The sequence below is a fragment of the Microcaecilia unicolor genome, chromosome 12, assembly GCF_901765095.1.
Source record: "Microcaecilia unicolor chromosome 12, aMicUni1.1, whole genome shotgun sequence".
NCBI lineage: Eukaryota > Metazoa > Chordata > Amphibia > Gymnophiona > Siphonopidae > Microcaecilia > Microcaecilia unicolor.
The window spans coordinates 8,562,963-8,589,571 of record NC_044042.1 but is presented as its reverse complement, the minus strand read 5'-3'; the positions used below and the strand labels follow the sequence as shown (position 1 = coordinate 8,589,571).

The following is a 26,609-nucleotide window of genomic DNA, read 5'->3' as shown; positions in this document are numbered from 1 at the left end:
CTCCCATTTTTGCTTGCGAGCCGTAAAGTTTAGGCACAGTGCATTACAGAATACGCTTCGGGAGTTGTGCATGTAAATTCTAATTATCGATTAATGCTCATTATTGCTTGTTAATGCTGTTAACAACGCTAATTGGCTTGTTAAGCCAATTAACTTATGCGCGCTCTTATAGAATATGCCTGGATTTCAGTGCGGCACTCGGATCAATTGGGTTCTGATATTACAGTTCATATCACGAGACTGTGGTAAAGTAAACTGAGACATAAAGGTCTCTCCGGTACTTTAAGACAGACATAAGTGGTTTAATCCAACAGCAAGTATAATTTTAAGAAGATCTTCTCCAGGTTTTATAACTCATTAGAATATGTGGAAACTGAATGTTCAAATTGCGGTGAAATTATTGTGAATATTAAGGGAAAGAATGGTGTTCATAGATATATATAATTTTAATATTTGATTATAATAATAAAGTATGTTGGTTATATATATATAAGGGAAGGTTATTAATATTTGATGGATATGAAAATTGTAACCGTATTGAAAGCATAATTTACCCAGATTTATATTTTAGGTTCTAAGCATCGAGATCCGATAAGCAGCAGCCTGCTGGTGCATATCAGGTCATTCACTAAATTGGCAGGTTCGGCCCCTCTTTTTATTCCATATTTCTATTTAAAGGTAGAGAGGTGTGGTAGCCGTGTTAGTCCACTTTTAGAGGTAATCAATAGAAATAAAACATGGAAAAGAAAATAAGATGATACCTTTTTTTATTGGGCATAACTTAATACATTTCTCGATTAGCTTTCGAAGGTTGCCCTTCTTCATCAGATCAGAAATACACATTTGCTTATTTTTGATCGGATGAAGAAGGGCAACCTTCGAAAGCTAATCGAGAAATGTATTAAGTTATGTCCAATAAAATAGGTAACATCTTATTTTCTTTTCCATGTTTAATTTTGTTTTATTTCTATTGATTGTTTAAAGGTAAAACTCACATTCTGCCTCTCAAATAATTTAGGGGGGGTCTTTTACTAAAGTTTAGCTTGAGTTATCTGCAGCAAGGCCCATTTTATTCCTATGGGCCCTGCTGCAGGTAACTTGATCTAAGCTTTAGTTTAAAAAAAACCCCTTAGTGTTAATAATGCTGCCCATGGAGGACAGCTGCAGTGCCAACATCCCATTTCCCACTGCACATACCACACCAGGCAAGCATGCTGTGCACAAGCCTATTTGAGGAGGTGTCGAAATGTTATTGTTAAAAGCAATTAGGTGTAACACCATGTCATGGGTAAATTAACAAGCTTCATGTGCTCAGTGCAAATTGTATCATTATGTTTCTGGTATTAAGGAAATTCACTTCCAGTTTTGTAAACCTTGTCTCTTTTTTTTTTTTTTTTTTTGGGGGGGGGGGGGTTCTTTCATTGGAGATGGATCTGTTAGTGGGAACTAGATGCCCCCTTTGGTTCCACTGGAATGCGTCAGAGTTGAACTGGTAGGTGTGAAGCGTCTGTTTACGCTTTCCAAAAATACTAGGACTAGGGGGCATGCGATGAAGCTACAATGTAGTAAATTTAAAACGAATCGGAGAAAATGTTTCTTCACTCAACGTGTAATTAAACTCTGGAATTCGTTGCCAGAGAATGTGGTAAAGGCGGTTAGCTTAGCGGAGTTTAAAAAAGGTTTGGCGGGCTTTCTAAAGGAAAAGTCCATAGACCATTATTAAATGGACTTGGGGAAAATCCACTATTTCTGGGATAAGTAGTATAAAATGTTTTGTACTTTTTTGGGTTTCTGCCAGGTATTTGTGACCTGGATGGGCCACTGTTGGAAACAGGCTTGATGGACCTTTGCTCTGTCCCAGTGTGGCAACACTTATGTACTTGGGATTTTGATGGAATCTTGTTACTCTTTGGGGCTCTACATGGAATGTTGCTACACTTTGAAATTCTGCATGGAATCTTGTTATTCTATAGAATTCTAGAATCTTGCTACTCTTTGGGGTTCTACATGGAATGTTGCTACACTTTGGGTTCCTGCCAGGTATTTGTGACCTGGATTGGCCACTGTTGGAAACAGGATGCTGGGCTTGATGGACCTTTTGGTCTGTCCCAGTATGGCAATACTTATGTAATGAGTGCAGGTGCCCGGATTGCAGATCCTTGGCACATTATGGAGAAAGGAGGTACTGAACCCTGGTGGTGCTGACACCGCAGTCATTCAGGTGCCCTTTTACTAAGCTGTGTAGGTACCTACGCATGCCCTACATGTGCCAATTTTGAGTTACTGCCCGACTACCACGTGGCCTTTGCGGTCATTTCATTTCTGACATGTTTCCACTATGCGTGTCTGAAATATTTGCAGACGCACGTCAAGTGGCATTCTATGCTCATAGGTCATTATCACCCAGCTAATGCATGAGACCTTACCGCTAAGTCAATGGGTGGTGGTAAGGTCTCAGACCCAAAATGGTTGCGCGGCATTTTTAATTTTGCTGCAAGTCCATTTTCAGCAAAAATTTTAAAAAGGCATCTTTTTGCAGGCGTGCTGAAAAATGGATCTGCGCGTGCCCAAAACACGCGCCTACACTAACACAGCCCATTTTCAGCGCACCTTAGTAAAAGGACCCCTCAGTCTTATCTCCTGGAAGAACCCGGCATAGTAGTTTCACTGTATCATAGTAACATGGTAGATGACGGCAGAAAAAGACCTGCACGGTCCGTCTAGTCTGCCCAACAAGATAAACTCATAAGTGCTACTTCTTGTGTATACCTTACCTTGATTTGTATCTGCCATTTTCAGGACACAGACCGTAGAAGTCTTGCCCAGAACTAGCCCCATTTTCAGGACACAGACCATTGAAGTCTTGCCCAGAACTAGCCACACCACCCAAACACCAGCCCCGCCTCCCAATCTCGGCTAAGCTTCTGAGGATCCATTCCTTCTGCACAGGATTCCTTTATGTTTATCCCACGCATGCTTGAATTCCATTACCGTTTTCATCTCCACCACCCCCCACGGGAGGGCATTCCAAATATCTACCACTCTCTCCGTGAAAAAATACTTCCTGACATTTTTCTTGAGTCTGCCCCCCTTCACTCTCATATCATGTCCTCTCGTTCTACCGCCCTCCCATCTCCGGGTTCTTTCAATCCCCAGTTAGCTAAGGAGAAGCAATAGTGTATGGATAACAATACATGACCCTAGTGAAAAAGATTGGGCAAAAGCATTTGATACAGTGGGATGAAGCAGATAGGAGCACCTGGGGATGTTTTATGTTCCATGTAGCATGAGATGCAGTGAGAAAGAAGAGAGAGAAGAATGTCTGGGGATGTTTTGGAATCAAGTTAGAGTTCACAGCTAATTTCCTTCTCTGATGTTTCCATGAAAAAAAAAAATATATATATATATATATACTGGTATATTCAAAGTTCTAGCACAGCAAACAGTTAATAATAGCCTGACTGGGAACACAAACAATTTCTTACAGTTCAAATATATTTTTGCATGTATTATTGATGTTGTCAAATAGTGGGTTGCTGTATGCATAAAACATGTAGCTAGATCTGGAATCCATGAAATGCAATAAAGCCAAGACTTGAGGCCAAATCCTAAAAATATAGAATCATGTCACGTCTTTAATTCTTTCTCATTTTAGAATAAAGTATCACAGATATTGTTGCTGTCCACTTTCAACCAGTTCAGAATTCAGTATGTGGTGTCCAAACGTCTCCCGCATCCAACGAGTCTTCCATTTCCAAGGTAGCCGACGAGCTGTCGGTATCATCTGACGAGGCATCTCCAGTATTCCCCAACACCTTCTGGATGGTCAGGTCCTCATCGCAATACTCCATGACCTCCCGATCCCACTTTGTGAGCCAAATAGTAATGTGAAGAACAGCAGCAGCCAGAACCGTGGCACCGAGAAATCCAAAGACTATTCCAAACGCAACCGGCTTTGCCCATTCCAACAGACTTCTGTCATATGGAGGGAGCTTCTCCCGTTCAATGATCAGTTCCCAATCTTCCCAGGCTACATCTTTCACTAGTCAAATAAAGAAAAAGTGATTTATATAACCCCCTCATTAGTGAATTATAAAACGATTTTCTCCTACACTTGAGCTCAATAGATGTGGAAATCAGAAACCTGGAACAACAAACAAACATGGAAAACCTCCACGTCAAGAGTCCAATCAAAATAAGACACTCCAACACAGGAACCAGTGTTTTAATGTCGCTTTAATAGGTGCTAGTACAGCAGGACCCGACACGGTCCATGTTTCGGCGTAACAAACTGCCTGCCTCAGGGGTCACAATATATTTGAATGGATCAACAATGAAGCTGTCCAAAAGGTTCCGTTCTATACTTCGCATCCACAGTACCCTTCTGAAACTGGCATGGATGCATTCTTGAGACAACCAGCAAGTGTCACTGTAGAGCTGCAGGTGTCACTTCCCTCTCAGAGTCAACGGGAGGTTCTTAGCTGCTCACTAGTACCTCAATCATTTCTGTTATGACTCTGTGTATGGGTAGGAAGATCTCCAGCCCAGGACTCAAGTCTGGATGAGATTTCACTCAATGAGTAGTAGAGATCCAGTCAAAGAGAACCAGCCAGAACACAAACTCATTCCTCATTAAATCACAGGGCTGTCATTCTAATATTAAAGCTATGATGAAGCTGAAACCTTGAGTAGAATCTGCTTGCTTCTCTGTCAACTTCCAAGGAAATCCCTGTAATTAGGCAAAGCAAAAGGCATGATGGAGAGGTCCTTGCAGGAAGGTAGCACACAGAAGGTACATCCAGCAGCCAGCTGTACTAGCACCTAATAAAGTGACTTTAAAGCACTGGTTCCTCTGTTGGAGTGTCCATTGTCCACCCTCTACTCTTATTTTGATTGAAATCAGAAACCCTACATGCCGCCAGCTCTAGGATGCATTGAGCGGAGTTCTGGCGCCCAGATTGCACGGGCACTTCCGTAATGAAGGAGGGGAGACAGAAAAAGTATTTTTTATTTGAGGAAGAATCATTTATGTTTGGGTAGATTCAGGGAAAAGGATAAAACTTGTCATCCAAGGTCATACACTGGCTAGAGGAGATTTTGAATTTGCAACCCAGCTGGTCTTTTGTACGGAAAAGACTTGTTTTATTGCATGCTGAAATTACAACAATGAAACAAAGATGGAGTGAAACAACAACAACAAAAAAAACTAAGCTAACACACACGAAAAATGACAGCGGTGAGATAAAACATATTGTTGTTTTGTGTGTGTGTGTGTGACAGAGAGAGCGAGACAGAGAGAGAGAGAGAGAGAGAGAGAGAGAGAGTGTAGGTGAAACTATAAATGTTATTTATTTATGTCCCTGCCACAAATCCTTAGTCCACCCTGGCCTTCAGTCCCCAAAACATCAAATAAAGCCTTCCCTCACCGTCCCGGCTTTTGCGGTTGCTCTCTCCATACTTCTCTTCCTCAGGCTCCAGCAATGAGCTGCTCTGCTTCAAGGACTTTGGAAATCCTTCAACGTATCTCCTCATTTCCAGGTTCTTGTCTTGATTGAGGTTCTTACTCAGCTCTGCCACAGGGTAAGGGGGGAGGAGGGGAGAGAAAGAAGTGATGAGCTGACAGAGCAAAAACCTACAGGAGACCGTACTGAATGGAATGCATAGAACACTAGTGCTGAAACCAGTCCCTCACCACCACCCCCAAGACTGTTGATTTTTCATGATAGCGCTAATGAATATAAAGGTAAAAAGAGGTAAAGGCAATCCCCTGTACACAAGTCACAAACAACTTATGGGGACTGCCACTTGTATGATAATTTCTTCGTAGACTGTTGGTGGGGTAGTTTGCCATTGCTTTCTACAGTCATCTCCCACCCCCACACCCCCACACCCCCCCACCTTATGGCTGAGGACTCATTTATCAAGGTAAAGTGGATGGATGACCGAGTTGGCCAGCAGTTGGCTATTGGATTTGAACTGAAGTCACGGGCACAGTAAGCAAGTGATCTATCAATTGTACCACATAATGAATATGCATGAGATATTTGCATACATTGAAAGCAGTGCATGCAATTATTGTATTTCTCCTACGTATTTACTATAAATGTACCAAAGGGTAACTCCTCAGTTGATCACTGGATAACAGCACATCGTCAACTTGCAGATTTGAAATTTGTAGTACTGTATCAGTTGCAGTGGCGTAGCAAGGACGGGGCAGTGGGGGCGGTCCGCCCCAGGTGTCATCGGTTGGGGGGTGGGTGCTCCGCTCCCACTGCTCTGCCTTTAAAATTTTTTTTTTCCGAAGCGCTGGAGAGTGGCAGGCAGCGCGCCTCGCGTCTGCCCTGCTAGTAAAGAAGATCTCGCTGATGTCGTCACCCTTCCCACATTGAGTCTCGCCCCCCTCTGAGGCAACTTCCTATTTCCGCGAGGGCGGGCGGGACTCAGTATGGGAAGGACGACGACGTGATACGATTTGGTAATAAAAGCTATTGTGTATGCTTGAAAAAGTTTTATAGTTATTCATGATGATATCTAAACATTTACTAGAGATGCCCTGAAAATCTAATGAGTCAGAGAAGGGCTGAAGACTGATTTGAGTACCAGTGGCTTATACCCAGGCTGTTGTCTTACCAAGGACAAAATATCACCAGAATATTGTCTGTGGAATGTGAATGACATTGCATAGTCTTAGGCAGTCTGCCACCCTTCCACGAGAGCTGCCACGTGGCTCTAAGCTGGCGCTTCTCAACTCAGTCCTTGAGGCACACCTACTAGCCCCATCAGGTTTTCAAGATATCCACAATGAATATGCATGAGATAGATTAACATACCAAGGAGGCAGTGCATGCAAATCTATCTCATGCATATTCATTGTGGATATCTTGAAAACCTGATGGGGCCAGGGCCGCCGAGAGGGGGGGGCGGCAGGGGGGACAAAATTCCCCGGGCCCGGGCCTCCAAGGGGGCCTGGTGCCGCAGTCCCCTCCACCCGAGGTGGGGGGCACAGTTTAGCCCGCCTCCCCAGCCGCTGATCCCCCTGCCACTTTTGACTCCCCGCCACTTTCGACCCCCCCTCTCCTGCCACCGACCCTCCTCACCACTTTCAATCCCCCCTCCTGCTGCCACCACCGCTGCCTGGTATCTTTGCTGACGGGGATCCCCAACCCCCGCCAGCCGAAGTCGTCTTCATCGCCGATCTCCGGCGCCTTCACTGATCTGCTTCTGTGAGTCCTGACGTCGGCGACAGCGGCGGGAGGGGGGATCAAAAGTAGAGGGGCACAGGGCTAAAAATGTGGGGGCCCATGCCCCCTTGGCCCCACCTAGCTACACCCCTGCTCCCCTTCCCCTTCCCATGCACGCCAGCATCCTTCTGGTTTTTGTTGAAGCCTTTTCTACCTGTTTGGCCATCTTATCATCATCTGAAATGCTCACCCTCAGGTCCTGCTCTCGTTTCATGCACAAAAGTACGTCACCCCCTAAACTGTACCACTCCCTCGGGTTTTTGCAGACCAGATGCATTACACTGCATTTTGCTGAGGCTGTGGCCCCCATCAAATGCTAGCAGGTGTATGTGCCTGCTTTTATTACATTCTTAAAATGTGCCTTTTTAAGCAGCTTTTTGGAATGGCAGGATACACACGTTCCAAGCCTGCTTTATTCAAGGGTTTTTTTCCCCTGCATAGTGTACCTTTGATAAATCAGACCCACAAAGCTTTCTCATTCTTGGTCAAGAGATGGTCACCTCGAGCGACGTCAGCACGTCCAATCCTGCTCAGGGCTCGGGACAGCTGGTCCCAGTAGAGCGTGTCACCTTCCTTTTCCAGCCAGACCTCCAGAGTGTTCAGACACTGCTCCTTACTAACTGCATGAAGAGAAACGGGGCACAAGAAACCTTTAGCAGAGAAATGGGAACCTCCTAGAGAAGCTTTGCAGTTTGCAAAGCAGCATGTCTGGAAAATATTAAGTATTTCACAGAACTTTTTGAATTTTCTTAGACACTTTTGAACTTGAAAATATTTTATCAAATGTGACCATTTGTTTATTTATTTTTATTTTATTAATTTATATTCTACCCAGGGCTTTTTTTAAGGGGGTCCTTGGGGGTACTGAGTACCGGCACCTTTTCCATTGTCTGCTAAAATTGACCCATGGACCTCAAGTTTTATTGAAAGAGCTCAGCCTCTACACACCAATTCTGGCTTGTCATAGATTCTGTGATCGGTTGCAGAGGGCCTGGCTATTTGTGGGGTGGGTCCCTCAGTGATCACCCCATCATCCCTGAAGGGTGGTCTGGCATTTGAGTACCAGCACCTTTTTCACTAGAAAAAACACACTGCTCTTTAGGATTCCAGAATCTTGCTATTCCTTGGGGTTCTACATGGAATGTTGCTACTCTTTGAAATTCTGTGTGGAATCTTGTCACTCTTTAGCAGGGCTTTTTTTGAGGGGGTACTGGCACCTTTTCCATTGTCTGCTAAAATTGGCTCATGGTCCCCAAGTTTTAATGAAAAAGCTCAGGCTCTACACACCAATTCTGCCTTGTCACAGATTCTATGACTGATTGCAGGGGGCCTGGCAATTGTGGGGTGGGTCTCTCAGTGATCACCCCACCCCTGAAGGGTGGCCTAGCATTTGAGTACCGGCACCTTTTTTGCTAGAAAGAACGCACTGATTCTACCTATATACTAGGTGGATCATAAAAATTTTACACATACACAACAATAAAAATTTGACAAAAAACAACAAAATAAGCCAAAGAGCTCTCCTCTACCATATCTGTAACTCCAACTACGCCAAAGGATATGGTAACAGAAATAAATGAGTCTTCAAGAGCCTCTTAAATTGGGTCATATTTGTGGTCAGATGCAGGGCTGCTGAGAGGGGGGTGGGGGGAAATTCCTGGCACCGGGGTCTCTCTCTATCCTGCTCCTGACGGGACCCAGGTGATCGCATCCCGACAGGAGCAGGAGAGAGAAAACTCTCCGTGTGGCTTCTGAGATGTTTTTTCCTCCCTTTGATACACAGTGTTTAACTGGTTTATTGGTGCTCATAAGAGCAGCCATACTGGGTCAGACCAATCAATGGTCCATCTAGCCCAGTATTCTGTTTCCAAATAGTGGCCAAGCCAGGTCACAAGTACCTGGCAGAAACCCAAAATAGTGGCAACATTCCATGTAGAACCCCAAAGAACAGCAAGATTCTGGGATCCTAAAGACCAGTGTGTTTTTTTTTTTCTAGTGAAAAAGGTGCCGGTACTCAAATGCTAGGCTACCCTTCAGGGGTGATCAGTGAGGGACTCACCCCACAATAGCCAGGCCCCCCACAACCAGTCACAGAATCTATGACAAGGCAGAATTGGTGTGTAGAACCTGAGCTCTTTCATTAAAACTTGGGGATCATGGGTCAATTTTAGCAGACAATGGAAATGGTGCCGGTACTCAGTACCTCCAAGTACCCCTTCAAAAAAAAGCCCTGCCCTCACCCCCAGGTATCAGCATCATCTCCCACAGAAGAGACAGCCAATTTGCTCCACGCTCCAGGAAGACACAACCAAGACTCCCTCCACCCCCCAAACCCGATCCCAGCTCTGGCTCTTACTGCAGTCCCTGATGCTCCAGTGGGAGAGGGAGTGATCCCCAGTCCTACTTATTGCTGCTCCAGATTCAAAATGGCTTCCTTAACCTCTAGCTTAGAGACCTGGCTTGGGAACGAGGTTCGCGGGAATCCCACGGAACCCGTTGGGATTCCCGCAGGGATGGAAGCAGTTCTACGGGGTTCCCGTGGGGGTGGAAGTAGTTCCTGCGGGGTTCCCATGGGGACGGAAGCAGTTCCTGCGTTGTTCCCGTGGGGACAGAAGCAGTTCTTGTGGCGTTCTCGTGGAAGTGTGTGCTGCACTTGCGTCAGCCTCTCACCTACCAAGTACCAAGTTCTTTGAGTGCTGTCTCCTCTTCCTCCTTGCTTTAACAGCACAGATGCAGAAAGTCTCCATTAAGGAGGTGGCAGAGATACAAATGGTAATGAAATTCAAAAAGGCATGGGATGAACACAGAGAATCTCTCAATAGAAAGTGGAAGTTATAAAAAACTTAAACTTAAATGGCTGCTTGTGTGTGGATGTGTCGTGACACTTAGATGGCGACTCTCTTTTTCTGAAACATCTCGTACCACGAATTTTGTGGTATATTGCATTCAGTGTCCTTGTGAAAAAAAAGCTTATACATAGGATAGATCTTGAGGAGTTTAAACACCTGTTTAACAGAGCATAAGACTACTATCAACACGCATAAGATGACTTCCCCATTGGCTGTGCGTTGCACAGAATTGAAACATGAATTTGAATCTCTTTGGCACACTGTACTGCAGTGTATCAACCCGTTGAGTAGAGGGGTTGAAAGGAGACATTTGGCTACAGTTGGAACAAAAATGGATTTTCAGAGGACTTTAGAGCAATATGGGCTAAATTCTTAAATTGAATGGTGTCGCATCTATTGAAATTGTATGGAGTAAAGAGAAAACAAGGTTTTAAGCTACAAGTAATGTGATTGGCTTAGTCTGTTTTCAGCATCTGATGTCACTCCATAAATATGGGAGCCATTTTGAGATTGTGGAGATCCTAATAATGGACAGCCATGAGTTCCGGGATATGGGTGTTATTTCTATAGATATTTGGGGTAATTTACTGTGCTCTGATCCCTTTTTCTTTGTTTTTCAAATCATTTGCTCTACGGACCCTGATAGAGCAAATTGAAATGTTGGCCACCGTCAGCTGTGGAACAGTTGCAGAAGGTTTCACAGCACTTTTAAGTTAAGTGCGTTTAAAAGTTTGATGAAACGTTGAATTAAAGGAAATTTTTTTTCAGAAGTACATAAGTAATGCCACACTGGGAAAAGACCAAGGGTCCATCGAGCCCAGCATCCTGTCCATGACAGCGGCCAATCCAGGCCAAGGGCACCTGGTGAGCTTCCCAAACGTACAGACATTCTATACATGTTATTCCTGGAATTGTGGATTTTTCCCAGGTCCATTTAGTAGTGGTTTCTGGACTTGTCCTTTAGGAAACCGTCTAACCCCTTTTAAAACTCTGTCAAGCTAACTGCCTATAATGACAGCCTATAATGACAACGAGGACTGTGTTGCTGTTTGCAAAGCCTTGCTTTTATGGAACCTGTTGAGGCTTTCCCCTCCCATTTATGCATTTTTTGAATTACTAAAGATTGAATATTTGGATATACTCACAAGTTGGGGGATAAGATTATAGTTTGGGTGTAAATGTCAAAAGTGAAACAGGAAACTGAAGAAAACAAATGTTTTGGGGAATTGTTTTGCCTACACACCTTCAAATATCTATCAGGTGCCTGTGCAAAACTCGCTAATGAATTGGTTACCAAACGTTTTACAGTGGATGCTGCTGGTACCCTATGCTTAATAATCAACTGTCCTTCAGAAGTTTCTCTGTGCCTGCTTCATTCAACTCTTCCCCTCCTCCTTTGGTTTTAGAAATTCACTCTGCAAAGAAATGCCTTATGTCCTGGCAATGTCTGTCTCTCTGTTCTATCTATGATCAAATTAGACTTAATACTCCAGGCAGTGACTTGTGAGGGTACTTGGGGTTCTGGATCCTGCTAGGATCTTGCCTGGTACTTGTGATCTAGATTGGCCACTGTTGGAAACAGTATACTGGGCTTCATGGACCTATGGTCTGATCTAGAATCCCAATTTGATTGACCGCACATTTTGTCCATTAGATTGTAAGCTCATTTGAGCAGGGACTGTCCTTCTTTGTTAAACTGTACAGCGTTGAGTAACCCTAGTAGCGCTTTAGAAGTGTTAAGTAGTAGTAGTAGTAGTAGTAGTATGACATAGGTATCTGCATGACCCACAAGAGCAGGCACCAGAGGGCGCTGTGGTAAGACATAGTCAGTATTGGCATCCTGAGCCATAGAGTTGGAGTTTAGCTATAAATGTCTTGCAGCAGACTGGGAATAACTTTTGTGCTGTCGTGATATAAAAATTAGGCTAAAAACAAATGAAAGAAAAAAACCTTCTACAGAGAGAGAACAAGCAAAGCAAGAGTGGAAGTCATGGTCCAAAGACAACCAATATAAATGTCCCAAAATATTTATTCTTCAAATGTAACAATTGAACGTGTCCTTCAATTCTGCATATAGGCAATACCTGACACAGGCTGTATTTCGGCGCACAAGCCATTGTCGGGTGTCCTGTGAAGTGGCAAATAAAACACACAATGGTGAGTCCAAATATTTGGCCACTGAAAGCAAGTATGCAAATCAATAAACTCTGCAGCACTCTCAAAATACAGGGCTATACAGATATGCGATGGTGTTGTTGCTGAGACAGTTATATTGGTTGTCTTTAGAACTTGTGTTTTTGGTGACTTACACTCTTGTTTTGGCTTTCATTTGTACACCATCTGGTTGTACAGCTTTTTCAACTTTTTTTGTTGAAAGGAGACATTGACCCTACCGATGTCTCGTTTTCTGCGTCTTTTTATTGGGTTGTTTTTCTCTGAAAGTTTGTCCAGTTCCTCCTCAATGTCCTTTTCGGGGGTGGTAAGCCTGGTATAGAAGTCCTGACATTCTTCAGGTGTCAGTTGTTCTGCGATCCGTCCCATCATATGAGAACCAATATCATCAGCCACTGGGGAAGATAAGACAAGCCATCAACCCCTTTGAAAGACTTTCCGTAAACCTCATCTAGGGTTTTCTCTTTCCGTAAACCTCATCTAGGGTTTTCTCCATTCTGTGCCTGTGGCAAACTCGCTAAACCTTTGCAAAGAAGTGTGAGAATGTAAGTATCCCTGTCCCAACCAGGCAAATATGGACAGTCAAAGTGGCTTGTCTAGGCTCCACTGATTATCTGTTTCTTATCCCCATTGTTCAACTCACCCCCCCCCCCCCACAAAAAAAAAAAACAACAACAACAACAAGAAAACCTGGTCCACATATGTATAAGTTTAATCTAAACTGGTTTGATTGCCCATAGCTTCATTAGTCTAAAACACCTTTTGCTAATGCCTGCTATTTTAATGTACTGTTAAGTAATCTCAAGACGGTTGAGTTTGGTGGCTTTCTAGTCTTCCTTCAACCTGACCAACCACGTAATGTCTGTTACAGTTTCATTCTTCCACAGAGTTTACTGGACTCCTTCCTCAGATCCCATGAGTGGAGGGTACTGCACAGGTTTTTCTGTCTGGTAAATAATCACAAAAGAGCTAAGGTTAATCCAAGTGGCCTTACCCGTGTCATCACATGAGCCCTTGTTAGCAAGCCAGCCCAAGAAAACTCCAAAGTTTACAAGTAGTTGCATCCTGGCAGACTGGGAGTGAGAAGCTGATTTATTCATGAGAAGTTAGAAATGTATGGGAATCTGGAGATGTAAATTCTAGAATGTGGCTTCCTGTGACCTCAAAATGCACGAGAACACAGGCCAATCAGTTTACAGGTTACGAAAGGGTTCCATTCCCTTTCATGAGTCTTAATGGAAAAGATGATAGTGTCAGAACAGATTGATATCTGGAATGCATGCTTAGCAATAGCATTAGAAAAAACAGTCCCTCTAAAGAAGATGCTATGCTCTACAAACAAACGTTCCCTGTGATTCTCCCCAGAACTACGGGTCCTTACGCTTCAAGGATGTCAACTTGAAAGAAAATGGTGAAAATCTCACCTAAATGAAGACAGGCTGAACTGTTAAGAAACACACGGCAATGTACCGCCAGGCTTTGACAACAGCCACAGAACAATATTTCTCTCAACACATAGAACAAGCTATAAATTCAACCGAGCAACTATTTAAAATAGTAAACAGCCTACTGCAAACCCCACAACAGAACCAGGCTGCCCAGTCACAACTAACCAGCAAAGAATTTTCCGCGTACTTTGCCAACAAAATTAACGTTCTCGATCAGGACCTACAGACGGTCTCATCAAAGCTCCCACCAGCTAATGAAGCAAACTCTCCCTCTTCCCCACCATGCACATCCATCTGGGACTCATTCAACCAGGTCACAGAGGAAGCTCTTGAAAAAATTCCTGAAAGGCCTATGACCTACAACCTGCCCTCTTGACCCCTGCCCAGCAAAGATAGTACAACGAACGGGCATAGGCCTTATTGAAGCGGCAAACTTATTAACACTTCTCTTCTGGAAGGGCAGCTGCCAATAACGTTAAAAAGAGCTGTGGTGCGCCCCCTACTGAAAAAGAGCTGCCTTGACCAGGACAAGCTTGAAAACTACAGACCAATCTCTAACGTTCCGTTCCTGGCAAAACTTATAAAACAGTCTGCATCAGGGGCATAGCCAGACACCCAATTTTGGGTGGGCCTGGGCCCAAGATGGGTGGGCAGAAGAACTCCGCCCTGTCCCACAAGTGATTTGGTCTCTCTCTCTCTCTCTCGCCTGCATGCCATATGGTCTCTCAAACATCCCCCTCCCCCCATACCTTTTAAATAGCAGATTTTCACTGGCAGCAACTAATGCACACTGCTTATGTTGGCCCCACAGCCTTTCCCTCTGATGCAACTTCCTGTCTCTGCATAGGTGGGACTACATTGAGGGAAGGCTGGTATGCATTTTTTTGAGGGGGTAAGCAAACATGTGGACAATGGGGAGCCGGTTGATATTGTATATCTGGATTTTCAGAAGGCGTTTGACAAAGTGCCGCACGAAAGACTCCTGAAGAAATTGCAGAGTCATGGAATCGGAGGTAGGGTACTATTATGGATTAAGAACTGGTTGAAAGATAGGAAGCAGAGAGTAGGATTGCGTGGCCAGTATTCTCAGTGGAGGAGGGTAGTTAGTGGGGTCCCGCAGGGGTCTGTGCTGGGTCCGTTGCTTTTTAATGTATTTATAAATGACCTAGAGATGGGAATAACTAGTGAGGTAATTAAATTCGCCGATGACACAAAATTATTCAGGGTCGTCAAGTCGCAGGAGGAATGTGAACGATTACAGGAGGACCTTGCGAGACTGGGAGAATGGGCGTGCAAGTGGCAGATGAAGTTCAATGTTGACAAGTGCAAAGTGATGCATGTGGGTAAGAGGAACCCGAATTATAGCTACGTCTTGCAAGGTTCCACGTTAGGAGTTACGGATCAAGAAAGGATCTGGGTGTCGTCGTCGATGATACGCTGAAACCTTCTGCTCAGTGTGCTGCTGCGGCTAGGAAAGCGAATAGAATGTTGGGTGTTATTAGGAAGGGTATGGAGTCCAGGTGTGCGGATGTTATAATGCCGTTGTATCGCTCCATGGTGCGACCGCACCTGGAGTATTGTGTTCAGTACTGGTCTCCGTATCTCAAAAAAGATATAGTAGAATTGGAAAAGGTACAGCGAAGGGCGACGAAAATGATAGTGGGGATGGGACGACTTTCCTATGAAGAGAGGCTGAGAAGGCTAGGGCTTTTCAGCTTGGAGAAGAGATGGCTGAGGGGAGATATGATAGAAGTGTATAAAATAATGAGTGGAATGGATCGGGTGGATGTGAAGCGACTGTTCACGCTATCCAAAAATACTAGGACTAGAGGGCATGAGTTGAAGCTACAGTGTGGTAAATTTAAAACGAATCGGAGAAAATTTTTCTTCACCCAACGTGTAATTAGACTCTGGAATTCGTTGCCGGAGAACGTGGTACGGGCGGTTAGCTTGACGGAGTTTAAAAAGGGGTTAGATAGATTCCTAAAGGACAAGTCCATAGACCGCATTTTTAGGTATAACTTGTCTGGAATGTTTTTACGTTTGGGGAGCGTGCCAGGTGCCCTTGACCTGGATTGGCCACTGTCGGTGACAGGATGCTGGGCTAGATGGACCTTTGGTCTTTCCCAGTATGGCACTACTTATGTACTTATGAATTTTTGGCTGGTGGGGCTTGGGATCCCTGCCAGACACTTCATAGGTGTGCTGCTACTGGTGGGCCTGGGCCCACCCTTGGCTACGCCACTGGTCTGCTAATTGAAAGTAATTGGCTAGATCCATGTCAATATGGCTTCAGACCTGGGTACAGAACAGAGATAGTTCTTGTGTCCTTTCGTGATGATCTGCACAGAAACCGTCGCAGGGGATCTTCCTCAATACTAGTGTTGCTCGATTCCTCAGCGGCCTTCGACACTGTGGATCGCCAGAGATTTACTTTTCTGTTTGAGGATTGCGCCTCTCTACAGGATGCTAGACAGTAAGGGAATGTGTTCCCAGCCTCTTTATGTGGGCGAGGGGGGGGGGGGGGAAGGGGGACAAGGTTAAGGCTACCCTGGCTAGGATTAGAAGGGGCTGGGCTAGGTTCTAGCTGATGAATTCTGAAAGTGGGCCCTACCTGTTCCACGCGCAGGGCCCAAGAGACAGGCAGAGCTCCGGAGTCTCAATGCGTGGATGAGACGATGGTGCAGGGAGGAGGGTTTTAGATTTGTTAGGAACTGGGCAACATTCTGGGGAAGGGGGAGCCTATTCCGAAAGGATGGGCTCCACCTTAACCAGGGTGGGACTAGGCTGCTGGCATCGGCATTTAAAAAGGAGATAGAGCAGCTTTTAAACTAGAAACGGGGGGGGGGGGGGGGGGGGGGGGGGGAATGGGGACAAGGTTAAGGCTACCCTGGCTAGGATTAGAAGGGCTGGGCTAGGTTCTAGCTGATGAATTCTGAAAGTGGGCCCTACCTGTTCCACGCGCAGGGCCCAAGAGACAGGCAGAGCTCCGGAGTCTCAATGCGTGGATGAGACGATGGTGCAGGGAGGAGGGTTTTAGATTTGTTAGGAACTGGGCAACATTCTGGGGAAGGGGGAGCCTATTCCGAAAGGATGGGCTCCACCTTAACCAGGGTGGGACCAGGCTGCTGGCATCGGCATTTAAAAAGGAGATAGAGCAGCTTTTAAACTAGAAACGGGGGGGGGGGGGGGGGAATGGGGACAAGGTTAAGGCTACCCTGGCTAGGATTAGAAGGGCTGGGCTAGGTTCTAGCTGATGAATTCTGAAAGTGGGCCCTACCTGTTCCACGCGCAGGCCCAAGAGACAGGCAGAGCTCCGGAGTCTCAATGCGTGGATGAGACGATGGTGCAGGGAGGAGGGTTTTAGATTTGTTAGGAACTGGGCAACATTCTGGGGAAGGGGGAGCCTATTCCGAAAGGATGGCTCCACCTTAACCAGGGTGGGACTAGGCTGCTGGCATCGGCATTTAAAAAGGAATAGAGCAGCTTTTAAACTAGAAACGGGGGGGGGGGGGGGGGAATGGGGACAAGGTTAAGGCTACCCTGGCTAGGATTAGAAGGGCTGGGCTAGGTTCTAGCTGATGAATTCTGAAAGTGGGCCCTACCTGTTCCACGCGCAGGGCCCAAGAGACAGGCAGAGCTCCGGAGTCTCAATGCGTGGATGAGACGATGGTGCAGGGAGGAGGGTTTTAGATTTGTTAGGAACTGGGCAACATTCTGGGTAAGGGGGAGCCTATTCCGAAAGGATGGGCTCCACCTTAACCAGGGTGGGACTAGGCTGCTGGCATCGCATTTAAAAAGGAGATAGAGCAGCTTTTAAACTAGAAACGGGGGGGGTGGGAGGGGGGGGGGGGGGGGAATGGGGACAAGGGTTAGAGGCTACCCTGGGCTAGGATTAGAAGGGCTGGGCTAGGTTCTAGCTGATGATTCTGAAAGTGGCCCTACCTGTTCCAACGCGCAAGGGTCCAAGAGAACGGCAGAGCTCCGGAGTCTCAATGCGTGGATGAACGATGGGGTGCCAGGGAGGAGGGTTTTAGATTTGTTAGGAAACTGGACAACATTCTGGGGAAGGGGGAGCCTATTCCGAAAGTGAAGATGGGCTCCACCTTAACCAGGGTGGGACTAGGCTGCTGGCATCGGCATTTAAAAAGGAATAGAGCAGCTTTTAAACTAGAAACGGGGGGGGGGGGGGGGGGGGGGGGGGGGGTGGAAAGGGGACAAGGTTAAGGCTACCCTGGCTAGGATTAGAAGGGGCTGGGCTAGGTTCTAGCTGATGAATTCTGAAAGTGGGCCCTACCTGGTTCCACGCGCAGGGCCCAAGAGACAGGCAGAGCTCCGGAGTCTCAATGCGTGGATGAGACGATGGTGCAGGGAGGAGGGTTTTTAGATTGTTAGGAACTGGGCAACATTCTGGGGAAGGGGGGAGCCTATTCCGAAAGGATGGGCTCCACCTTAACCAGGGGGGGACTAGGCTGCTGGCATCGGCATTTAAAAAGGAGATAGAGCAGCTTTTAAACTAGAAACGTGGGGGGGGGGGGGGGGGGGGAATGGGGACAAGGTTAAGGCTACCCTGGCTAGGATTAGAAGGGCTGGGCTAGGTTCTAGCTGATGAATTCTGAAAGTGGGCCCTACCTGTTCCACGCGCAGGGCCCAAGAGACAGGCAGAGCTCCGGAGTCTCAATGCGTGGATGAGACGATGGTGCAGGGAGGAGGGTTTTAGATTTGTTAGGAACTGGCAACATTCTGGGGAAGGGGGAGCCTATTCCGAAAGGATGGGCTCCACCTTAACCAGGGTGGGACAGGCTGCTGGCATCGGCATTTAAAAAGGAGATAGAGCAGCTTTTAAACTAGAAACGGGGGGGGGGGGGGGGGAATGGGGACAAGGTTAAGGCTACCCTGGCTAGGATTAGAAGGGCTGGGCTAGGTTCTAGCTGATGAATTCTGAAAGTGGGCCCTACCTGTTCCACGCGCAGGGCCCAAGAGACAGGCAGAGCTCCGGAGTCTCAATGCGTGGATGAGACGATGGTGCAGGGAGGAGGGTTTTAGATTTGTTAGGAACTGGGCAACATTCTGGGGAAGGGGGAGCCTATTCCGAAAGGATGGGCTCCACCTTAACCAGGGTGGGACAGGCTGCTGGCATCGGCATTTAAAAAGGAGATAGAGCAGCTTTTAAACTAGAAACGGGGGGGGGGGGGGGGGGGGGGAATGGGGACAAGGTTAAGGCTACCCTGGCTAGGATTAGAAGGGCTGGGCTAGGTTCTAGCTGATGAATTCTGAAAGTGGGCCCTACCTGTTCCACGCGCAGGGTCCAAGAGACAGGCAGAGCTCCGGAGTCTCAATGCGTGGATGAGACGATGGTGCAGGGAGGAGGGTTTTAGATTTGTTAGGAACTGGACAACATTCTGGGGAAGGGGGAGCCTATTCCGAAAGGATGGGCTCCACCTTAACCAGGGTGGGACTAGGCTGCTGGCATCGGCATTTAAAAAGGAGATAGAGCAGCTTTTAAACTAGAAACGGGGGGGGGGGGGGGGGGGAATGGGGACAAGGTTAAGGCTACCCTGGCTAGGATTAGAAGGGCTGGGCTAGGTTCTAGCTGATGAATTCTGAAAGTGGGCCCTACCTGTTCCAGCGCAGGGCCAAGAGACAGGCAGAGCTCCGGAGTCTCAATGCGTGGATGAGACGATGGTGCAGGGAGGAGGGTTTTAGATTTGTTAGGAACTGGGCAACATTCTGGGGAAGGGGGAGCCTTCCGAAAGGATGGGCTCCACCTTAACCAGGGTGGGACTAGGCTGCTGGCATCGGCATTTAAAAAGGAGATAGAGCAGCTTTTAAACTAGAAACGGGGGGGGGGGGGGGGGGGGGGAATGGGGACAAGGTTAAGGCTACCCTGGCTAGGATTAGAAGGGCTGGGCTAGGTTCTAGCTGATGAATTCTGAAAGTGGGCCCTACCTGTTCCACGCGCAGGGCCCAAGAGACAGGCAGAGCTCCGGAGTCTCAATGCGTGGATGAGACGATGGTGCAGGGAGGAGGGTTTTAGATTTGTTAGGAATGGGCAACATTCTGGGGAAGGGGGAGCCTATTCCGAAAGGATGGGCGCCACCTTAACCAGGGTGGGACTAGGCTGCTGGCATCGGCATTTAAAAAGGAGATAGAGCAGCTTTTAAACTAGAAACGGGGGGGGGGGGGGGGGGGGAAATGGGGACAAGGTTAAGGCTACCCTGGCTAGGATTAGAAGGGCTGGGCTAGGTTCTAGTGATGAATTCTGAAAGTGGGCCTACCTGTTCCACGCGCAGGGCCAGAGACAGGCAGAGCTCGAGTCTCAATGCGTGGATGAGACGATGGGCAGGGAGGAGGGTTTTAGATTTGTTAGGAACTGGGCAACATTCTGGGGAAGGGGGAGCCTATTCCGAAAGGATGGGCTCCACTTAACCAGGGTGGGACCAGGCTGCTGGCATCGGCATTTAAAAAGGAGATAGAGCAGCTTTTAAACTAGAAACGTGGGGGAAGGCCGACAGTCACTCAAAAGCGCATGGTTGAGATAAGTATCTTCAAAGATATCACCAAACCAGGGAAGATAGGGTATCCTGATACTGAGGTTGCAAAAGAGACCGTAGTAGATCAGGTGTCCTTAAATAAAAATCAGACAAAAGATTGCAAATTAATACTGTCAAGTACTGAGCATGATGTAAATAGGAACAACAAACATAGTTTGAAATGTCTATATGTGAATGCCAGGAGCCTAAGAAATAAGATGGGAGAGTTAGAATTAGATATAATAGCCATCTCTGAGACCTGGTGGAAGGAGGATAACCAGTGGGACACTATCATACCGGGGTACAAATTATATCGTAGTGATAGGGTGGATCAAATTGGTGGAGGTTAGCATTGTATATTAAGGAGAACCTTGAATCAAATAGATTGAAAATTCTGCAGGAAACAAAACACTTCTTGGAATCACTGTGGATTGAAATTCCATGTGTAAAGGGGAAAAGGATAGTGATAGGAGTGTACTACCGTCCGCCTGGCCAGGATGAACAGATGGATGCAGAAATGTTAAAGGAAATTAGGGACACAAACAAATTGGGCAACACAATAATAATGGGTGATTTCAATTACCCCCCTATTGACTGGGTAAATGTAACATCGGGGCACGCTAGGGAGGTAAAATTCCTTGACAAAATCAAGGACTGCTTTATGGAGCAGCTGGTACAGGAGCTGACGAGAGAAGGAAAAATTCTAGACTAGCTCTAGTGGAGGGTGATGCTGGTGCGGGAGGTAATAGTGCTGGGGCCGCTTGATAACAGTGATCATAATATGATCGGATTTGATATTAGCTTTGAAGTAAGTATACATAGGAAATCAAATACACTAGCGTTTAACTTAAAAAAAGGAGGCTATGATAAAATGAGAAGAACGGTGAAAAAAAAAACTTAGAGGAGCGACTGCGAGGGTCAAAAATGTACACCAGGCATGGATGCTGTTCAAAAACACCATCCTGGAAGCCTAGACCAAATATATTCCGCTTATTAAAAAAGGAGGACGGAAGACCAAACAACAGCCGCCATGGTTAAAAAGTGAGGTGAAGGAAGCTATAGAGCTAAAAGAAAATCCTTCAGAAATGGAAGAAGGAACTGACTGAAAATAATAAGAAACAGCATAAGGAATGTCAAGCCAAATGCAAAGCGCTGATAAGGAAGGCTAAGAGGGACTTGGAAAAAAAGATTGCGTTGGAGGCAAAACACAGAGTAAAATTTTTTTTTAGGTATATTAAAAGCAGGAAGCCGGCAAAAGAATTGGTTGGACCGCTAGATGACCAAGGAGTAAAAGGGGGCGATCAGGGAAGACAAAGCCGTAGCGGGAGAGATTAAATGATGATTTGGGTGGGATACCAGTGCCGGGAAATGGTATTCGAAGCTGACGAGTCAGAAAAACTTAATGAATTCTCTCCACTCTCATCAAGGCGTTTGACAAAGTACCTCATGAAAGACTCCAGAGGAAATGGAGAGTCACCGGGATAGGAGGTAGTGTTCTATTGTGGATTAAAAACTGGTTAAAGATAGAAACAGAGAGTAGGGTTAAATGGTCAGTATTCTCAATGGAGAAGGGTAGTTAGTGGGGTTCTCCAGGGGTCTGTGCTGGGACCGCTGCTTTTTAACATATTTATAAATGACCTAGAGATGGGAGTAACTAGTATGGTAATTAAATTTGCTGATGACACAAAGTTATTCAAAATTGTTAAATCACGGGAGGATTGTGAAAAATTACAAGAGGACCTTACGAGACTGGGAGACTGGGCGTCTAAATGGCAGATGACGTTTAATGTGAGGAAGTGCAAAGTGATGCATGTGGGAAAGAGGAACCCGAATTGTTGCTATGTCATGCAAGGTTCCACATTAGGAGTCACAGACCAAGAAAGGGATCTAGGTGTCGTCGTTGATGATACGTTTTAACCTTCTGATCAGTGTACTGCTGCGGCTAAGAAAGCAAATAGAATGTTAGGTATTAGGAAAGGAATGGAAAACAAAAATGAGGATGTTATAATGCCTTTGTATCGCTCCATGGTGCGACTGCATCTCGAATATTTTGTTCAATTCTGGTCACCGTATCTCAAAAAAGATATAGTGGAATTAGAAAAGGTGCAGAGAAGGGCGACGAAAATGATAAAGGGGATGGGACGACTTCCCTATGAGGAAAGGCTAAAGCAGCTAGGGCTCTTCAGCTTGGAGAAAAGGTGGCTGAGGGGAGATATGATAGAGGTCTATAAAATAATGAGTGGAGTTGAACGGGTAGATGTGAAACGTCTGTTTACGCTTTCCAAAAATACTAGGACTAGGGGACATGCGATGGAGCTACAATGTAGTAAATTTAAAACGAATCGTAGAAAATGTTTCTTCACTCAACGTGTAATTAAACTCTGGAATTCGTTGCCAGAGAATGTAACATAGTAACATAGTAGATGACGGCAGAAAAAGACCTGCATGGTCCATCTAGTCTGCTCAACAAGATAATGTGGTAAAGGCGGTTAGTTTAGCGAGTTTAAAAAAGGTTTGGACAGCTTCTAAAGGAAAAGTCCATAGACCGTTATTAAATGGACTTGGGGGAAATCCACTATTTCTGGGATAAGCGGTATAAAATGTTTTGTACTTTTTGGGGACCTTGCCAGGTATTTGTGACCTGGATTGGCCACTGTTGGAAACAGGATGCTGGGCTTGATGGGCCTTCAGTCTGTCCCAGTGTGGCAATACTTATGTAGTTATGTACTTGGGATTCTGAATGGAACGTTGCTACTCTTTGGGGTTCTACATGGAATCTTGTTACTCTTTAGGATTCCAGAATCTTGCTATTCTTTGCAGTTCTACATAGAATGTTGCTACTCTTTGGGGATCTTGCCAGGTATTTGTGACCTGGATTGGCCACTGTTGGAAACAGGATGCTGGGCTTGATGGACCTTTGGTCTTTCCCAGTATGGCAATACTTATGTACTTATAAAGGAGAGGGAAACCAACTGGACCAATCCTATACACTCTAGACACTGATGAGGAGATGTGGAGGCATATTTTCAAAACATTTAGATTCATAAAGTTACATGAGTAACCTATGGAACTTTGTAAGCCTTAGTGCTTTGAAAATGAGCCCCATAGTGTATCAGAGCTTTCTCAGTCCAAAATGGAGGGGTGAAGGGGCAGCAGAAATGATCCCCAAGAGAGCAGGCATACAAGTCACTTTTTCTGCTTGCATTTAATAATCATTCTTGTTAGTTATCCCTGCCTTGAGAGTTACTCAGATGGGATGGTCTCTGCTTGAAAGATGTAGAAGTCTTCAATCTGGGAAAACAACATGGATCGATGTTGGGTCAGCTCAGTACTGAAGGGACCTTCTCTTGAATTGAATCAGCAGGCACAGAGTGATTGATGTGTCTCATATTATTTCTATTTTAATTTCAACTGGGTGGAATATAAAACGTAGTTCAGTATTTTTCTAGGTGGATATTTTACTGTTTTAGTCAACTCTTCTTGAAGATGGATTTTGTTTATTTATTTCTGTTGTTTACAATGAGGTCAATGTAGAGCTTAAGCGGGCAGGAGAGACTCCTGGCCACTTAATCCCTGCTCAGCGGACCGTTCCCAAATACAGAGGGTCAGCATAGATCCGTTTTAACTCCGATAGATGAGTACAATCTAGGAGCTCTGTGAGGCCTTTTTTCCTTCTTAATCGTAGAACGGTGCTATGGTTGAATACCTGTAATTCTCTAATCAGTGGAAATTAACGTGAGTGACAGTATCTAAAGATTGTATATCCCCACCTTAGTAATTCCCTTATCTCTTATTTGTCCTGTTTGTCTGTCCTAAGTAGATTGTAAGCTCTGTTGAACAGAGACTGTCTCTTCATGTTCAAGTGTACAGCACTGCGTACATCTAGTAGCGCTATAGGAATGATAAGTAGTGGTAGTAGTGTTTCGGATTCCAGAATCTTACTACTGTTGGGATTCTGCGCAGAATCTTGCTTCTCTTTGGGATTCCAGAATCTTACTACTGTTGGGATTCTGCGCAGAATCTTGCTACTCTTTGGGATTCCAGAATCTTACTACTGTTGGGATTCTGCGCAGAATCTTGCTACTCTTTGGGATTCCAGAATCTTGCTACTGTTGGGATTCTGCGCGGAATCTTGCTACTCTTTGGGATTCCAGAATCTTGCTACTGTTTAGATTCTGCGCGGAATCTTGCTACTCTTTGGGATTCCGGAATCTTGCTACTCTTTGTCCTTATGCCTTATTTGTCCTGTTTGTCCTGATTAGATTGCAAGCTCTGTCGAGCAGGGACTGTCTCTTCATGTTCAAGTGTACAGCGCTGCATACATCTAGTAGCACTATAGAAATGATAAGTAGTAGTAGTAGTCTTTGGGATTCCTGAATCTTGCTACTCTTTGGGATTCTGCCCAGAATCTTGCTTCTCTTTGTTCTTAGCCCTTATTTGTCCTGTTTGACTGTCTTGATCAGATTGTAAGCTCTGTCGAGCAGGGACTGTCTCTTCATGTTCAAGTGTACAGCGCTGCGTACATCTAGTAGCACTATAGAAATGATAAGTAGTAGTAGTAGTCTTTGGGATTCCTGAATCTTGCTACTCTTTGGGATTCTGCCCAGAATCTTGCTTCTCTTTGTTCTTAGCCCTTATTTGTCCTGTTTGACTGTCTTGATCAGATTGTAAGCTCTGTCGAGCAGGGACTGTCTCTTCATGTTCAAGTGTACAGCGCTGCGTACATCTAGTAGCACTATAGAAATGATAAGTAGTAGTAGTAGTCTTTGGGATTCCTGAATCTTGCTACTCTTTGGGATTCTGCCCAGAATCTTGCTTCTCTTTGTTCTTAGCCCTTATTTGTCCTGTTTGACTGTCTTGATCAGATTGTAAGCTCTGTCGAGCAGGGACTGTCTCTTCATGTTCAAGTGTACAGCGCTGCGTACATCTAGTAGCGCTACAGGAATGATAAGTAGTAGTAGTAGAAATCATTTTTCAGATCTTCTGTGGAGAGACTGAAGGATGTTGGGACACGTGATGGAGTTGCTAAAGATATGTCTGAAAGACTCACTGTAACACATTGGATTCAATAAATTATTTTACAGGGATAGAGTTAAAACTTATACCCCAAGAACAATTAACCTTAAAATCACAACAGACTAGTGTATTGGTCCACCGTCCACTGTCCACCCATAAATAGGTTTTATATCTGTGCCCAGAAACAGAGCAGTGTCATATACGCAGAGCCCAGTGAAGTTATAATCACATTCCCCGCCCCCCACCCCACCCATGTAAACACAAATGAGGCTAGAAATCAGTGGGAAGTAGGACAGGCCAACAAGTCAACATCTTCAGTCAATAAGTGCAAACCCCCATAAGTTCTATGTTTCTTCATCTTTTTTTCCCTCCATTCTCTTCATAAAGAGCAAAGCAGCTGTGTGCTTGGCCTGGGTTTCTTTCCTCATTTATTCATTTTCACTATGTTGACTACTACTACTACTTATCACTTCTATAGTGCTACAAGGCATACACAGCGCTGTACACCATACAAGAAAAGACAGTCCCTGCTCAAAGAGCTCACAATCTAAATACAGGCAGACATAACAACTAAGAGGTAAGGGAATTAAAGAGATGGGAATAAAAGGTACAGGGCAAGTGAGTAGTGGTTGGGAGTCAAAAGCAAGTGAGTAGTGGTTAGGAGTCAAAAGCAGCGTTAAAGAGGTGGGCTTTTAGCCTGGACTTGAAAATGGCCAAAGACGGGGCTAGACGTACAGGCTCGGGAAGTCTATTCCAGGTGTGAGGTGCAGCGAGATAAAAGGAACGGAGTCTGGAGTTAGCAGTAGAGGAGAAGGGGACAGGCAAGAGAGATTTACCCACAGAATGGAGTACCGAGGGGGGGGGGGGGCGTAGGGAGAGACAAGAGTGGAGAGGTACTGGGGAGCGGCAGAGTGAATGCACTTATAGGTTAACAAAAGTAGGGAAACCACAACTTAGCCCTTATCACCAGGACAAGCTCATGTTGGCACCAGGCCACATAGGGCAGGCAGAGCCTACTTACTGTTAACCCTAGTGTATCTGTGGACTCATAGATCCAGTTTCATGGGGGGGGGGGGGGGGGGGGGAAGAGAAGAAACTATTCATAGATAGAGTGGGGTAGCATCAGGTCCAGCATAGCCTGTCAGCACACACCTGCCCAACTTAGGTTCAAGTTATGGTTGCTATTTTATAGCAGTGGGAAGAGGATTTCTCTATATCTCCATGCATGCAATGTGGTAAAGCCAGCACTGGCTGAGCTGTCTCTGGTGACCTGGATCAATCTGGTAACTCTGCTCAGGCTACCTCTTGGCTTAGCATTACCTAGTAAATCTGTTACATCATTTTTATTTG

General features: G+C 45.6%; 1 protein-coding gene across 7 annotated transcripts in view; it reads right to left on the bottom strand.

Annotated features, from left to right (window-relative positions):
- Positions 1–3,615: 3,615 nt before the first annotated feature.
- Positions 3,616–26,609, bottom strand: part of LOC115481626 (uncharacterized protein C12orf81-like) — a 31,044-nt gene continuing 8,050 nt past the window's right edge. For 4 of the 7 annotated variants that reach the window (XM_030220918.1, XM_030220919.1, XM_030220922.1 and 1 more), the window contains 4 exons: positions 12,484–12,657; positions 7,742–7,861; positions 5,427–5,570; positions 3,616–4,042 (listed from right to left, as the gene is read on the bottom strand). In XM_030220918.1, coding sequence (XP_030076778.1) covers positions 3,699–4,042; positions 5,427–5,570; positions 7,742–7,861; positions 12,484–12,657 — 782 coding nt within the window. In that variant the 3' untranslated portion in view covers positions 3,616–3,698. Of the gene's footprint in view, positions 4,043–5,426; positions 5,571–7,741; positions 7,862–12,483; positions 13,210–13,256; positions 14,325–26,609 lie in introns of those variants that run through there. The other 3 variants (XM_030220921.1, XM_030220924.1, XM_030220920.1) reach the window with 3 other exon arrangements.